General features: G+C 53.5%; 1 protein-coding gene across 2 annotated transcripts; it reads right to left on the bottom strand.

Annotated features, from left to right (window-relative positions):
• Positions 1-2427: 2427 nt before the first annotated feature.
• On the bottom strand, positions 2428-14863 carry PLPP7 (phospholipid phosphatase 7 (inactive)). 2 transcript variants are annotated; one of them, XR_008202802.1, is made up of 3 exons: positions 10580-14863; positions 6975-8314; positions 3177-3265 (listed from the first exon to the last, which is right to left on the bottom strand). XR_008202802.1 is itself a non-coding variant. In XM_052668798.1 (2 exons), exons 1-2 carry the CDS (start codon positions 11028-11030, stop codon positions 2901-2903), a joined length of 816 nt encoding a protein of 271 aa, XP_052524758.1. In that variant the 5' UTR covers positions 11031-14850; the 3' UTR covers positions 2428-2900. The 2 variants fall into 2 exon arrangements, 1 of the variants encoding a protein (XP_052524758.1); XM_052668798.1 differs by lacking the exon at positions 6975-8314 and having other exon boundaries at positions 2428-3265; positions 10580-14850.
• Between the last annotated feature and the right edge of the window lie 360 nt (positions 14864-15223).

The following is a 15223-nucleotide window of genomic DNA, read 5'->3' as shown; positions in this document are numbered from 1 at the left end:
ACTGGGGGAGAGGTCTCTGAGCAGGAGATTCTTCAGAGTCTGCAGCTGCTGAGGGAGCTGGTTAAGCCTGAGGGTCCCTTTATCACCTCAGAGAGAATAAAAGGGATGAACTTGAGCCAGAACCCCTCTGTCACAGAGAGATCTTGTGTAACAGCCTTCCTAATGCTCCTGAGCCCTCAAATCCACAAACCCTCTCCCTGGGTGCCAGCCAGTGTCTGCACTTTCCTGCCCATCACAGCCTTGCTGTCACTCTGGGGCTGCAGAGAGGAGCCCCCAGCAGCCCTGGGCAGCCCTGCTGTGGAAAAGACATGTCCCACCACAATCCCACTCATCACAGAGCTCACCAATGCACAGAGGGTACAAATAAATCACATGCTTCAGTTGGGGAGCGGGAGCTGGACACCCAAGCTGTGATTCCCACATATGCCCACAGATATAATCCAGATTTGCTTCTTTCCTAGGCACCTCATACAATTTTTTTCCTAATTATAATCTCTTTTTGCTGCTGAGTACCATCAGCATAAGGGTGCAGGGAGGGGGTGCCCATCAATGCAATTGCTGCAGCTCTCCCAGCTGTGTCAGTGCACGCGATGCTGTCAGCAGCCCACTGAGCCCCTGTTTCCCCCCATGAGGCTTTTTCCTAATTCATCTGTTAGGTGAACTGAAAGCAGAAGATGCCCAGATCCACCTGGCTGCAGCCCCCCAGAATTGCTCCTTCCCAAATCTCTTATGGCTGAGTTTGGGGGCCTGAGGGCTCAGGGAAAGCTCTCCTTTATATTCCTGAAGATGCTCCAACCATTGGATACATCTCCATCCCTAAACACCTTCAAGGAGGAAGAAGCACTCCTGGGGCCGGAGCCTGGCTTTAGGAACAGCTGCATTGCTCTCCTTGGGACCGCCAGGAGCGCAGGGCTGGGAGGCAGAAATGGCATCCACAAAACTCAAAGCCCAGGGAGATTTCCCTTCTCTTCCTGCTGCCGTACCTTCCATGCCTCCAAACACTCAGGATCCATCCCTGTGGGTTCAGCACAGGGTGCTGGATCCATCCCAGTTCCCAGCATAGCCCACAGCAGGGTGGATGAGCGATATTCCCAGCCTGGAAACTGGTTTGCCTGAGCTCCGGGGACACATAAGGACACGGCGGGGGGGGGGAGCAGCCCCATGGCAGTTCCCTGCCATCCCTCACCGTTGCCATAGTGACAGAAGCTGGATTTCACCGCAGCGATGCTGGTACCCTGGGCACAGCAGCAAGAAGCACACCAGGCAGGCTCAGCATCAGCCATGCACCCATGCAGTGCTTCCCCAAAACATCCATGCAGTGAGCATCAGGGCCTTGGGGCACTTTGAACTGGACCCTTCCTCTGGATCAGCAAGATGCTGATCCTTAAAGGGCATGGAGCCCTCTGCAATTCCCATTCAGGGGCTCCAGCCTCAGAGCAGGGCTCTATACTGATTTCTCAGCTGGAGTCACCTGCCAGGGATAGATTTTCCCATTTATCATCTTTTTGTACTAATTATCAGAGAGCAACAAATATTAACAACCTACAACAGTCATTATCTGCACGCTGCTTCATTCTCACCACCCTGACCTGGAGGAATAGGGATCCCCAGGGTGCTGGGATGGGAGCTCAGGATCTGATTGCTGCCTGGCACTGCAAATCAGGGGGGTCCTGTTCAGCTGGGACAGCCAGGAAGACGGGCGCATTTGCAGAAACATCCAGCCAGAAAAATGCTGCATCCAGTAGTGCCTTCTGTCATCTACCAAACAACAAAGTCTGCTCTAAAGAGAGGGAAACTACCAAGAGTGGGAAGGTTTTGTGCAAAACGGGGGTTTTCTTAGCCATGGCCATGACCTGGGCAGGGAACAGCTGGTTTTCAAGGAAGAAAGCAGCAGCAATAATAAAAAGGAGCAGCACTGTGTTGGTGCATCACATTCACATCACATTCAGCCCATCAGAACACTTAGCAGATATCAATTAGCTCCGCCTTGCAGTTGAGGAAGGTCAGGAATGCCCTCCTTGTTTCACACTGGGTGAGACACAGATGCTCTCAGGATTTTCCTCTTCAAACAGGTTAGGGCTGAGCCAGCAGCCTGGTCCTGGCCTCCTGCTGCCCTGCTGGGTGCACCAGAAAGCATCCAGGGCTGCAGGGGACTCACCTTGGGCATTGCCCTCTATAGCATTATTTGGCATAAGTATAAACTCATAGCTGTGAAGAGGTAGGAAAAAGAAGCTGTGCATCTCGACCTGCTTTGTGAACTCACCACCATCCAACACAACGCCCCCTGCCAGGGTGAAAATGGGCAGCAGTATTTGCCACTTAGCAGGCAAAAAAAAGCAACCCATAAACACCCCATGGTGAGCACAAACCTCAGAGCCACCCCGAGCTGCCCTCTGTCCCTTCCCTCAGCAGAAGAACCAAGCAGGGCAGGATTTTCACCATTATTTATTATCTGTGAAACGCCAGCAGTGTCCTGACTCTGCACAAGACACAGTTGCTTGGCTTACAAAAAGAAAAAGCACTGTGGTCAAAATCCTTTAGCCTCCAGACAGTTAACAGCCGAGTCCTCAGGAAGCTCTTAGGCGCTGCCCATGCTGAGGACAAACCCAGGTGAGAGTTGAACCATTCCAGTGAGGCAGGTGGAGCTCATTTCTCTCGCCTGTGAAGCTTAATTTGATTGCTGTCCAAATACAGTTTGAGAACATGGCCAACAACATTGGGTGCTAAAACCCAATCCATTGCAAGAAACTTTCTTTTCCAGGCGGGGAAGCAACATTAAAAAACGCCACTACTCATGGAAGTTACAACTGTTTCCAACAAACAATAGGTAAAAAATACCAGGAGAAGGGGACTCAAAGTATCTGCTGGTTTTGGGTGGAAAGGCATCGAGTCCCCCGCGTTCACCAGATGGATATCAACATCTGACACGTGTTGGAAGACATCCATATCAACTCCACCAGCCTAAACTGCAGGTAGCCGAACACGAAGCCGGAGAGCACGTCTGTGATGTGGTGCCGACCGATCATAACGCGGGAGAAGCCAACGCAGAAAGCCCAAAGGACCAGCAGGATGCGGAGTGGGATGGCCAGGACCAGGTGGTTGAGTAGGAACTTGGAGAGCATGGCGGCACGGCTGGCGTGCCCGGCTGGGAACGCATAGGTGTCCATGGTCAGGTAGTCCAAGAGCCCGGGGCTGATGTCGTACGGACCCTTGCGCTTGGCCAACTTCTGCAACCCGGCCACGATCATGATGTCCAACAGCAGGGCTGTAAAATGAGACAGAGGCAAAAGTCAAGGGCAGTTTGCAGTGCTGAGCACACAAAGGTCATCGCTGTCCTTAAAACAAGGCTCAGGTTCAGCCCGTCAGCTGCAGGTCACCCAGCTGGCAGCTGACCTCCCAGCTGAGCGCCATCAGCGCCGCCGCGCAGTGCAGAAACACAAACCACAGAGCACCCTCAGCACCAAATGACCTTTCAAACTGCTCTGGAACAACACCCATCTGTACTTTATCCTCTTTCCCTTCCTTCCATCCCTCTAGCACCAGCCAATGCTCCTGGCATTTCTACTTCCCAGCCAAACTCCTGCTTTTTCTTCCCAGACAAAGGTGATGCACCAGGGCAGCCCAGGGAATGTAGGTGTGCACATGGAGGCGGTCGGAGCAGAGGTGCTTTAATAATCCTTTCATTCAGGGGATGAATAAAATGGACCTTTAGCACTGCTAGGTCAGATGTTCATCAAACAGTGTTCAGAAAGCAGAAAGCCTCATTCGCTTGCGTTTCCTGATCTGAAGGCATGCTAGCATCAGAACTGGAGGGTTAATGTGCTGTTAAAAGTAAAAAAGAAAAAAGAACCAAACCTAAGTGTGCTCCATCAAGTGTTTTTTTGTACTTCCTCCTACACTTTCTGTTCCCTTCATGATGAGGAAGCAGCCTCAGCAGCCTGCCCAGCCCCAGCTGGGGGTGCAACCAGCACCCGTCCATCTGCAGCACACACACCCAGGCACACACACACCCTTCAGGCCGAGAGCAGTGGAGGTTGGAGGGGACAAAACCACAAGAGGGAACCTGGGGGGGACTGATTGAGCAGACAGACACTTGGGGCTGTTGCATGTGCAGTGAAGAAGGCAGAGAGGTGAGATTAGGGGAGCAGGCACTGTAGTTCTAAGCCTTTTCCTCCATGCACATACAGGCAGCACTGAGTTGAAAGCAGCAAAGACACCAAAGGAAGGGTTTGATCTCACCCATTACTTCTCATATTCCTTTTTTTTTTTTCTCTAAGATCCAGAATTTTCTCTTTAGCCTGTTATGAGAGAAGCACTGCAAGCCCATCCGATCACAGAAAGCACTGCTAACATCCAAAACTTCCTTACAGTGCAAACCCAACAAGCGAGCCCTGCCCATCTGCGACAATTCAGCATCAGAGATCACCTTGGTAAAGCAAATAGCCAACATCTGGCATCAGATGCACAGCAATGAGCTGAAAGCGAGCCCCCCGGGCAGACATTTTATATCTATTAATAAGAGAAGGAAAACAATTATCTGCCTCGCTCCTACTGCCACATGTTAGGAGCCCATTAGGAGCAGAGAGGCAAAACCTGCATAGGCAGAGCACAAGGACAAACCCATAGAACTGCCTTAGCAAAACCAAACCAACTGCAGCCCTCTCCCCAAAGGGAAGCTGATGCAGCTGCTGTCCTGTCCCTGCCAGGTGCCTTCTGTCCCAGCCCAAGCTGCAGTGACAGCAGGGTGAAGGGCTGTTCTTGCTGCCCATGGGCATCACCTGCCCGTGCTGGAGCCAGGCAGCATCCCCTGGGGACTGAGTGGGCTCCAGCTGAGGTGTTTACAGAGATGTTTACATAAGTATCAAAATCACAGCTGAAAACTAGCCTGGGTGCAGTGCTGGGGGATAGAAAAATAGGAGGAAGCCAAAAAAGCCTTTGGCTTTGTCTGTTCCCACAGCCCCGATCCACATGACGTGGTGCACATGGGGCTGATTGCTGTGCCCAGGCACGTGGCAGAGGAAAAACTGAGTTCAGTGGGAGCAGCGTGCCCATCCCCTGCTCATTTTAAGGCAGGGCAAGCCAGGCAGTTGCTCAGTGCCCAATGCTCCCTAAGCCAGCAGTGCTTTGACCCCTGCCCCACTGTGTCAGAGGCCACGTATAGGGCCCAGGTTGGCTCTGATGGTGCTTTGTTTCCAGATGAGCCAACGTCAGACACACAGGAACATAGAACTGTTGAATTGCTCAGGTTGGAAAAGACCTTCAAGCTCATCAAGTCCAACTACAACCTAACCATACTCCCCTAACTAACAACCCCCATGTCACCCTCCCTAGGAAATAGTTCCTTTTGATCCACAATTAGAATTCCCCCAACATTTGCTTTGAACTGGAGCTGTTCAGTTATTACATACAAGCCCTATCCTACTGCTTCTGCAAGGAGCTTCCCAAACCTCCTGCAGGCATGAGGCTCCCTGACCTGGAAAATGAGCCATTTGCAGCCTTGGCTACTTGACACTAATGAAAGATGCAGGTTCCAGAGCATCATCACCCTCGCTCCAGATGAGCTCCACTCCTCTGGAAGTGAACTCCTCTCTTGCATTTTCTTCCCCAAACACGGCACCATTAGGTGCAGGAGCTGACAAAAGGCACAGATGGCACGACACAGTTAAGCACTGAATCAGACGCTGTGGTGTTTTGGGGAAGGTTATGTTTTGGCTGAACAAGCAGCAGAGGGTTCTGGCTATGGGGTGAAAGGCATGCTAGGCCAAGTGGCCACAGGGAAGGAAAAGAATGGCAGAAATCAGCACTGTGCAATTAATTAAAAAGTCCAGTGACTGATTCCATCACCATTCTGCACCAAAGCTGGCCTGAGCCCTGCTGCCTGCTCAGCATCCCTGCTCCTGCTGCTCACCCGCTGCACCTCCGCTGCTTCAGCTCCTGCCAAGAAGCTGGGGACAAAGCTGCTCACCCATCCTATGGATGCCCTGCTCAGCCCTGCTCAGTCCTCCACAGCAGCCAGCAGCTCGTGTCCCTGCCCAGAGGGGCAATGGGAAGCTGCTCGGGAGTGACAGACGCGAGCATGACTCATTTCCCTTGTTTATTCCTCCTCTTCCCATTCAGCAACCCTCGCACTTCTTTTCTCTTTCAATCTGCATTCAGACTGGGGAATATTTTGCCTGCTCGATTTTAAGCTTCCTGCAATTCCCTGAGGGCTTCACACAGGGATTCAGGGCTCACACCATCTCCAGAACCAAAAAGGCAGGACCTGACCTCAATGCTGACCACAGGGACTTCTCAACCCTGGATCTAAAAGAGACCTTGCACAGATCCATGGAAATATCCCCCGTGTCTGCTGCAGCCACAGCAAAATGGGCTCCAGCCTGTCACCAACTGTCCTCTGCACACAGGGACACTGCAGGCTGCACGTCTGCCCTGCAGTGAACAGAATGCACTTGCCATAAAGCACGCAGGAGAGGAAGGGAAGGGGGCAGGGAGCTGGGCACTGTTTGCTGCTCGGAGCTGCCTGAACTCACCCAGGGGTATGGGGTAAGAATGGCACCTACCAAAGGACCAAGGGCAGGAAAATGATGGGCAGATTAGCAGCTGGATGTGATGGAGAGGAATGTTTAACGTCAGGCTGGACCTGTGACATGGATGCAGGGAGTGGGAGCGTTCCTGAGCAGGGAACACACACAGGGTGCCAGCCCTTGGGCTGCTCTCGTCTGCTGAAATGCTATCTGCCCTGTCTAGCTCAGAAAATCCCCAGCCTCGCAGTGGGAAAATGAAAAGGAAAAAATAGACACATCTGGCCCCAAACCATCTCTGGGGCTCTCAGCTTAGCAAGCTCTGCTGCGCCCGGACTGATCCATCTGCCAGCACAGCTCCCCGTCCTCTCTGCTGGGTCTGAGCTGCTGAGCCCCGAGGCTCAGTGGGATGAGTTTGTCTGTACTGCCTGGGCATTTAATCTGCTCGGTGACCTTTAACAGCAGCGGGCTGTACGATCCGAATCTTCACTGCGTGGATTCCGAAGGAAAGCAGCTCCATACACAAAGTCCCTCTGTACGGCTAGAGGAGGGTCAGAGGGTCTTTGAGGGACCCGGGGAAGGCATTTCTTTCTTCATTTTCCCTTAAACTACCACTTTCCTGGCAGTTTGCTCTTGTGTGGAGGCTGCATGACGGCCTCCAGAGATCTCTCTGTATGTATTTATAAATACATATATATAGGGCTCAGAATGAAGTCGCCGTTCTGCAGGGCGATGTGCCTCACAGCGTTATGGCTTTGTTCCCAGTTGGACTAATGCTAGGTCTGCATCCACGGGGAGAGCATGGACTGAATTCTTGCTGACCTCCAGGCCTGCAGAAACAGTCCTGGCCTCCCTATGGTAGATCACCATATTCCATCCCTCCTTACTCTACGAAGGTGCTCAAATCTGGAAAGACAATCAGTCTAACGAGATCAGTCTGTTAAGCTTAATGAATAGGAGGTGAAAAGGTGACTTGAGCACTGTCCAAAATATTGAAAGGCAGAAGGGATGCTGGATAAAAGAGCTATTCAGCTGAAGAGACAATGGTGTGCGGAGGCAACGGAGGGCAGGGAGCAGTCAAACTAAGAGCAATGCACTTGTGAGATCACCTACCCCTGCATTCTGTATTCTGTGATACAGAAATGGTTCAGACAAGTTCAGCGCCACTCCAAATCTTACGTCTGATTGAGTGTTTGGGTTTTTTCCCTTAGCAAATTGAACAGGAATAAATTCAGGGATGTGCTACCGCCTGTATTTTGCTGTGGGTTCGATCAGTGATCCAAACGTTCTTTGCTGGCTTAGCAGCCAATGAATCACTGCGTTCGGATCCATGCTCTCTCCAGATGGATCAGAACCAGAAACCAAGGCACTGCTTTCCCTCAAGAGTTCAACAGCTCTTCTGCCTGGTTCTAGAGAAGCTCCAGTGATGACAGCTTTATATCTGCCTTCCCTCTGAAAACCCAGTTGCAAGGTTCAAATGGTTTTCTAAGCATTTCAGTTTCCACGAGATTCTTGTGACTGCAAAGAACAGCCTGACTGGCCCTGAAATTCCAACAGTGCCACACAAATAAAGCGAGCTTTAGCTGGGAGCCTTCCCAAGCTCTGATTTCTGCAGTGAGGCAGAGGGGGAGCAGACTTTCCTCCTGACTCTTTCGCAGCCAGGCCTGGCAGTACCAAGGCAGTCTTCCTGAAAGCACATTCTGGCAGAATGATTTTGATAGTGGGCACAGACGGCCGATTTCTTCCATCTTTTCAGTAACAGGCTGAGATCGTGCTTCTCTGTTTGGCATTTGCTGGAAAAAAGATTACGATGAGGAGGAGAATCAATAAATTCCATCACAGATGACAACCGCGGAGGGAAAACATTGCTGGGGGTTGCTAATCAACATCAGCAGTCAGGATGGATGGCGTGTCCCAGGGAGAGAGGTCAGAAGCCCTCACCCTAAATGCTCCCACTCTTCTTGGCACAGATCCTACCAAGATCCCCCAGCGCAGTTCCCCCCCTCCATCTGCAGTGGTGCTCCTGCCAGGTTCCTGGTCCCATTTCGGCAGTCTCCTGTCTCCTCGCCTTGAAAGCCTGATTGCAAATCCTAAACAAGTGCTCTGTGATGGGCTGGCTGCCTGCCCAGAGACTGCATCAGAAATTCTGCTTGATGTATCAAACCCTGAGCAAGCCAGGGGGAAGGGAGGAGAGCCAGAGGAGGTAAAGATGGGGTGCTGCAGACAACCCCAGCTTCTCTGCTTCCAGGAGCCCAGCAAAGCACCAGCAAGCTTCCCTTCTCCCTTTGACCTGTCCCTTTGACCTGCTGGATTTCAATCCTAGGAAAACAACAGTGAGAGGGAGTCGGGATGCCAGATGCAGCAGCACTGTCACACCCCCCCTTTCCTCTTGGGGTCTGAGCCCCAAGCTCCCCTGCTGAACTCCTTCATCCATCAGCAATGCAGGCATTCCAGCAGCAGCCGCTCCGATATTAGGAGCTCCTGACTGCAATCTCAGATCTCAACCCAAGGCCACGCTTGCAGAGATCCTGTTCTGCAGAGCAACACGAGCCCTGCCGAGAGAGCTCTGCTGGGAGGCTGCAGGCACCTTGGTCAGCGCAGCCTGGAGCTGCCTTTGCATTTGGCCTCCTGGATGGCGATGGAAGAGCAAGAAGGCTTTCCTTGGTTTTAAGCCAAAAGTGGCGTGAACTCTTCATAAAGATCACAAATAGGTTGGACTCAAAGAGGTGGATTTTCAGGCCCCAGAACTGTCGGAGCCTCTCAGGTCAAGAGACCTCTGGAAATTGTGCCGGCTGATGTTGGCTGCCTCCTATTTCATCCTCGTGCCCTTTCAGACGGAGCTTCTTTTCTCAGCGAGGGTTTTGACCCGGAGCACTGAGCGGCCTGGGGAAGAAGTGCTGACGTTGGCGGCCCTGCATCACGCCGATGCTATTCTGGCTCCCTCCCCACCATGGCGTCCCTTCATTGGATGTCACAGCACGAGGACAGACTCTTCAAAGGCAGAGGGGAGAACAGGGAAGCTACAACTGTGCTTTTCAAATTGGTTCAGCACAATCTTTGCCCTCCTTGAAGGATGAACTTCTGGAAAAAAAACTTGAGCTGCGCTGCAGCACCCATACAGCACACACTGCTGCAATAAAGCCTTGCTGTGACCCTTCACAGTGCTCCTTGAGAAACAAAGGCCTAAATCTAATGCCTTCAACCCTTGTGCTGACTGAAAATGCGAGCTCTGCACACCTGTTTTTGGAGAGGGTGAAGAGCTTGGGGTGATCACAGCCACTATAACCAGGCTGCAGGCCAAAGGCAGAAGGGAGGGAAGAGGAGGACCCTGGGGGTGACAGCCAGGGTGGGCAGGGGTCTGGATGTGGGGCGCAGATGTGGGGCCTGGTCATGGCTGGGACATTGGCTGCTCTGCCATGATCGACCTCAAGTAAAGGACCAGGAGGGGAGCCAGAGAGATCAGAGCTGTGCTCATGGCCACCAGGTGAAATGAGTGCACGGAAAAGAGGACAGCAGCAAGAAAGGCCCTCCTGGGATGAAGGATGTGAGATCAAATCACAGTAAGAAACGAGACAAGACTCCATCGGGTGGCTGCTGAGCTGTGGAGCCTGAGCCCGCTCAAAGAAGAGCAGAGGGGATGGAAATGTTTGTTGTTTATTTTCCTACGGCTCTGATCCATGTATCAAATTTACAATATTCATGTTTTCCCCAACTCAACAAACCACCAGGGCTGATGGCTATAAATCAACACCGTGACCGCCGGCGTCCACCTGCACTCACAGACACTTTCTTGGCCCTATTAAACCAACCCAAGCCTTGTGCAGGGCTGCTCTATCGCTATGGCCATCCACCAGGATCCCTGCACCCCTACCGACAACATCCATCACCCCCAGCACCCAGGAGCAGCACGAAGCTGCCAAGGCAGCCAATAAGCACAGCGTTCCCCGGAAAGGTCACTGAGACATCGCGGTGGGAGCAGCCAGAGGAGGAGCCCCAGTGCCACCGTCCCTTGTGAGCGGGGCTGGGCAGTCCTGTTGGGATGGGGCTTTGCCACTCACCTAGCAGCAGGTTCATGAGGACCTCCTGGCCCGCCAGCGTGCTGCTCTTCACCAGGCAGATGAGCGTACCTGCGATCCAGGGGATGCCGTGCCCCGTTATCCCCAGCAGGTTGATCATGGAGCGGGCACCCCCCCAGGACGAGGCTCTGTTGGCACACACCCCCAGCCGCTTGGACATGCAGATATCGATGGCCAGCAGGGAGTTGAAGGCGATTCCCTTGAAGGAGGGGTTGAGCTGCATGCAGTCCTCTTCGGGCAGCTGCTGCGATTGCCTCTGCTCCTTGGGGCTGCTGTTCTGGGTTCCGGCCGCCGCTGTTTGGCCGCTCTGCTTCCTGCCCGAGCTCCTGCTCTCCTGGGTCCCTTTCGGGGGCTGGTTCAAGGAGAGGAACTCAGCCCTGTTGAGGACATTGTTCCTGTCTCGCGCTCTGGACCGAGTCTGGGATGCTGGCATTGCAGTCTTTCTCTAATTGAACTGCTTTGCAAATACCAGGGAGGAGAGAAATCCCTCTTCTCCCTGCAGAAATCTTCCCCACGCCCACCCTCACGAGCTGTGAATTTGGGAAGCTACAAAGGTTCCCCTCTGTTGCAGTTGCCCCCAGCACAGTCTGCAGCTGTTAAATATAGAGTAAGGAATGCACATGGCTGTTTACTTCATGGGCCTAGCAAGCTTGGAAGGAAAATTAATGCCAGGCTTGGCAGCCACTCCAGTGGCAGGGAAAAAGGTTAAACAGCCAATAGATTGGAAGAAGAGGAGGGAAATGCTTTGTGCCAAAGGTTGGTTGCTTCTGGCCTGGTCTATTTAAATCTTCCAATAGCTTATTTCCCAGAGCTGCAAGGGAAACTGGGAAATGTAGTTTGGTTTTTTTTTTTGGTTTTTTTTTTTTGGTAGTGTAATTCACGTTTTAATATCAGAGCATCATCAATGGAAGAGAGCATCAGTGCTGGGAGCGACCACAGTGCTCCTGTGGCAGTCAGTGCAGCCTCCAAACTGGGCATCACTCGGTGACTACCCTGCAAAGGGCACAACCTGGATCCCTCCCGGCCCGCTCTGTTCTGTCTCTCCTCCCCACAGGGGCACTCTCAATAACATTTCCCTCTCCCTGATGTGAACGCCTTGCAAACACCCCCAGCCCCATCCCCTGCCTGGCACGGCATCCATAGCTGCCCTGCCTCCAGCCCCAGCCGAGCAGCACCTTCTGATTAAAAGAGACACTGCGCTGCTAATGAATTCCCATCCCCCTGCCCCCGGCGCTGAGCGTGCCCTAAATACAGCACGCCTTTCTGCCGTGTCATCCCGCATCGCATCGCAGACCCCGCGCTCAGAGCAGGTGACAGCAGAGCCCGTCCCTGAGCTGCACACAGCAGTGGTGGCATCAGCCCCAGCATGGCAGCGCCGCAGCCCTGGGGCCCCGCAGAGGGAGGTGGGGAAGGTGAGCGTGGCACCAGGCGGCAAAATGGGCGCCGCTCCTGGATCCGTGCTGCTGCTTCCCCATGGGAATGAGGAGTCATAAAGGTCAGCGTTGGTACGGGTAACACTGTGAAACAGCACCCGTGTCTCTTTAAAAGCCTTATACAAAATGTACAGCAGAGCCTGAGTGCTAAATTAAAGGTGGTTCTTGGCTTTGTGAGGCAGCAAGCAGAACTTTGTGCTTCTTGTCTGTGGTTCTCCAATCCTCGAGCTGAGCCGCACACTGTGCCCGTCTGACACCCACACTGCCATGCTGGGCCAGCAAATCCGTGCTGGAGCCCTCACTCCCTCTTGGGTTTTGCTTATGAATCAAAGGAAAATAACACACATCAACTTATTTCTGAATCACATCCTCTAGGAGCCTATCTCGAGCATGTGACAGCGCCTGTGGGCTGCGGGAAGAGCTCTTCCCCTCCTTCCCAACACATCAGTGCAGCTCCTTCCACCTCAGGAATTTCTGTTGGGGTTGAGGCAGCCCACGAGGGACACCTCGATGCCACCTGCTGCAGGGCTGCTGTGGTGCAAGGCTCCTTGCAAGCATCTGTGTGCAAAGAGTTAATGTGATGGTGGCCAGGAACCTGCAGAAATAGAGCGGCTTGGCTCGTCACCTCTTGTCCCCTCCCCTGCTGGGGATGCTGAGCTATTACTGAGCACGTTCCTCGGGAGGTGTCACGGGGAAAAAATACCCTGCACTGGGAGCTGCTTTCATCTGGTGCCTGTCTGTCCTCTGACACATTTGTGGACGTGGGGCTTTGCTCTGCATGGCACACTGGGGCCAGAATGTGACAGGCGTGAAGGAAGCATGTGCTGCTCGTGGTGAGAGCAGAGCAGGAGAGGAGAGCAGCAGTGTCCCATCAGTGGGGCTGTTCTCTTTCATAGGAAAGGAGAATCTGCCTTTCAGCAAGCCTGGAAAGCACGAGGCTGATGGGACCACACTACAGGGCAGTGATGGATGGAGCATCAAGCACACAGTGGAAGGAAAGCAACCCCCAGCATCACCAGCTCCTCCCAGCTGGTACTTGGCCTCAAAAACCAACTCCACCAGCAAGGCACAGCAACCACGCTGCGTGAGGCACAGTGATTCAATCACACTGACCGGAGCAATGGAGGCAGGCATGGCCAACACCGAAGCAAACTCCAGCTGAAGATGAAAAGCTGATTTAATTAGAGTGAGATAATGCCATTTCCTAGTCGACCAGAACATGGGAGAATGCCAAGTTGAAGCAAAGCAGGGGTGAAACTAGAGAGGAGCTGGGATCTCAGAACATGCAGCTTCACCAAATTCATAATGCTCTGAGAAACTGTGACAAGCTTGTTTGAAAGGTGTGAAAGAGTCTTGGAAAATGTCAAAGTATTTCAGCACCTTCTGGAGGTTGCTGAAGAAACTGGATTTTTCATTGGGAGATGCTCATTTCATTCTTTCCTGCACCTCCTGGACTCATTCTTAGTTTTTCCCTCTGTTTCAAGGCTGGTAACGGCACCCTTCACAGACATCCTGAGAAGTTTCAAGCAGGTAAATATTTAGCTGACATTTTGAGAAACATAGGAAGAAAACCGTAACAATACACGGCAATGGTTGCACTCCCTGCCACATCATTGGCACAAAGGTCTTCGGTGCACACCCTGCACGGAAGGGCAGCACCCAGCTGCAAGGTGCACGGGGTTGGAGCAGGGCTCCCAGGCACGCATGGGCAGGAGCCCCCCAGGACCTCGGAGCCAGCAGGAGCAGCGGGAGGGTATCTGCCCTGCCTGTGGCATTCCCTCTCCAGAGGCAACTCGTGGCTCCCATCTTTGCTGGAGGCCAGACAAGAAGCGCACAGATATTGGAAAATGCTGAGTTTGCTGTTGCAAGGTGCTGAGTCTGCAGTGAGCGCGGGGCACGAAGGAGTAACAGGAGTTTCCTCAGCTCCAGGCAGCCGTGCAGCACTGCGAGCAGCGCAAAATCATTCTTGGCTCTCAGCGCAGGGGGTTTCCCCTTTAGGAGAGCATCAAGGTAGGTGTGCGACGCTCAGCACACAGCAGCTATTGCCCAACATGTGCACACCTGGTGCTGAGCTCTGCTGGGTGGCACCGACCCCTAACGCTATCCTCAGTACCCAGCGCACTGCGGCCTCTGGCTCTCCCATTGCCTGCCCCAGCTGCTGCTCAGAGAGCTTTGCGTTCCCATTGCTTGAACCAGGGCTGCAGGTTTGGAGAGCATCCCTTCAGTGAATCGACCAGCTGGGAGAAAAACCTTCACCAATACTGCGAGAAAACGCATTGCATCTGAGCTGAGAAAAAGAAAAGGAGGGGAGGAAGGAAGGGAGGAAGGGTGGAAAAGTGGGAGAGAGAGAGGGAAAGAAGAAAGGAAGGAAGGAGGGGGGAAGGGAAGGAGAGAAGGAGGGAAGGAAGGAAGAAAAGAGGGAGGGGAGGAGGGAACAAAAGAAGGGAGGAAGGAGAGAAGAAAGGAAAAAAGGAAAAGAAAAAAAAAAAAGGAAGACGAAGAAGAAGGAAAAAGCCCCTACCCTTTATTTGTACAAAAACTACATTACCCACAATTCACGGCCACGTGGGAGGAAATGCTGTTTCTGCAAAGGAGGTTTAGCTTCAACAGCTGCAGTTTAAAAGCGAAATGCAGGGGGAGGGATGGGGCTGAGCGCTGCAGGGCGGGCGGTGCGGGGCACGGAGAGCCGCTGCGCTGCGCTGCGCTCCGGAGCGCGATGTGGCTGCGGGGCTGCGGACGGAGCCGCTCGGGGCCGGGGCTCGGGTCACTTTGCCGCAAAGTTTGACCCGGCCGAAACGTTGCGGTTGCTGCGGGTTCCCCCCCCCCCCCCCCCCCCTCCCCCGCGCCCCCCGGAGCTGAAAGGCTGAAACCCAGCGGGGAGGGGGGGAGGAAAGGGAGGGGGGGAACCGGCGTCGTTCCCGTATGCGTGAATGTATTGCGAGAGAGGAAGCTTGCGACAGCCGAGAGGCGGAGGCACCGATTCTGCTTCTCTCACCTCCGCGGGCATTTAGCAGAGAAGAAGCGAAGAAATCAAATAAATAAATAAATAAAAATCTCTCACCGATCGCACGGCAGCGCGCAGGAGCCTCCACCCCAACCCCCCCCCCCTCCTTCCAACCCCCCCTCCGCCGCCACCGCCGCTCGGCGCCCCCGCGCAGCGCTCGGCGCACGGCCGCGGCCCGGAGCTGCTCCC

The sequence above is a fragment of the Tympanuchus pallidicinctus genome, unplaced genomic scaffold (genome assembly GCF_026119805.1).
Source record: "Tympanuchus pallidicinctus isolate F22 unplaced genomic scaffold, pur_lepc_1.0 scaffold8, whole genome shotgun sequence".
Taxonomy (NCBI): Eukaryota; Metazoa; Chordata; class Aves; order Galliformes; family Phasianidae; genus Tympanuchus; species Tympanuchus pallidicinctus.
This window is presented reverse-complemented; position numbering and strand designations above follow the sequence as displayed.

Coding starts and splice junctions, on each gene's coding strand:
- PLPP7 (XM_052668798.1), bottom strand. CDS start 11,030: ATGCCAGCATCCCAGACTCGGTCCAGAGCGCGAGACAGGAACAATGTC. Junction 3,266..10,579: donor CCTCATGAACCTGCTGCTAG/GTGAGTGGCAAA, acceptor CTCATTTTACAG/CCCTGCTGTTGGACATCATG.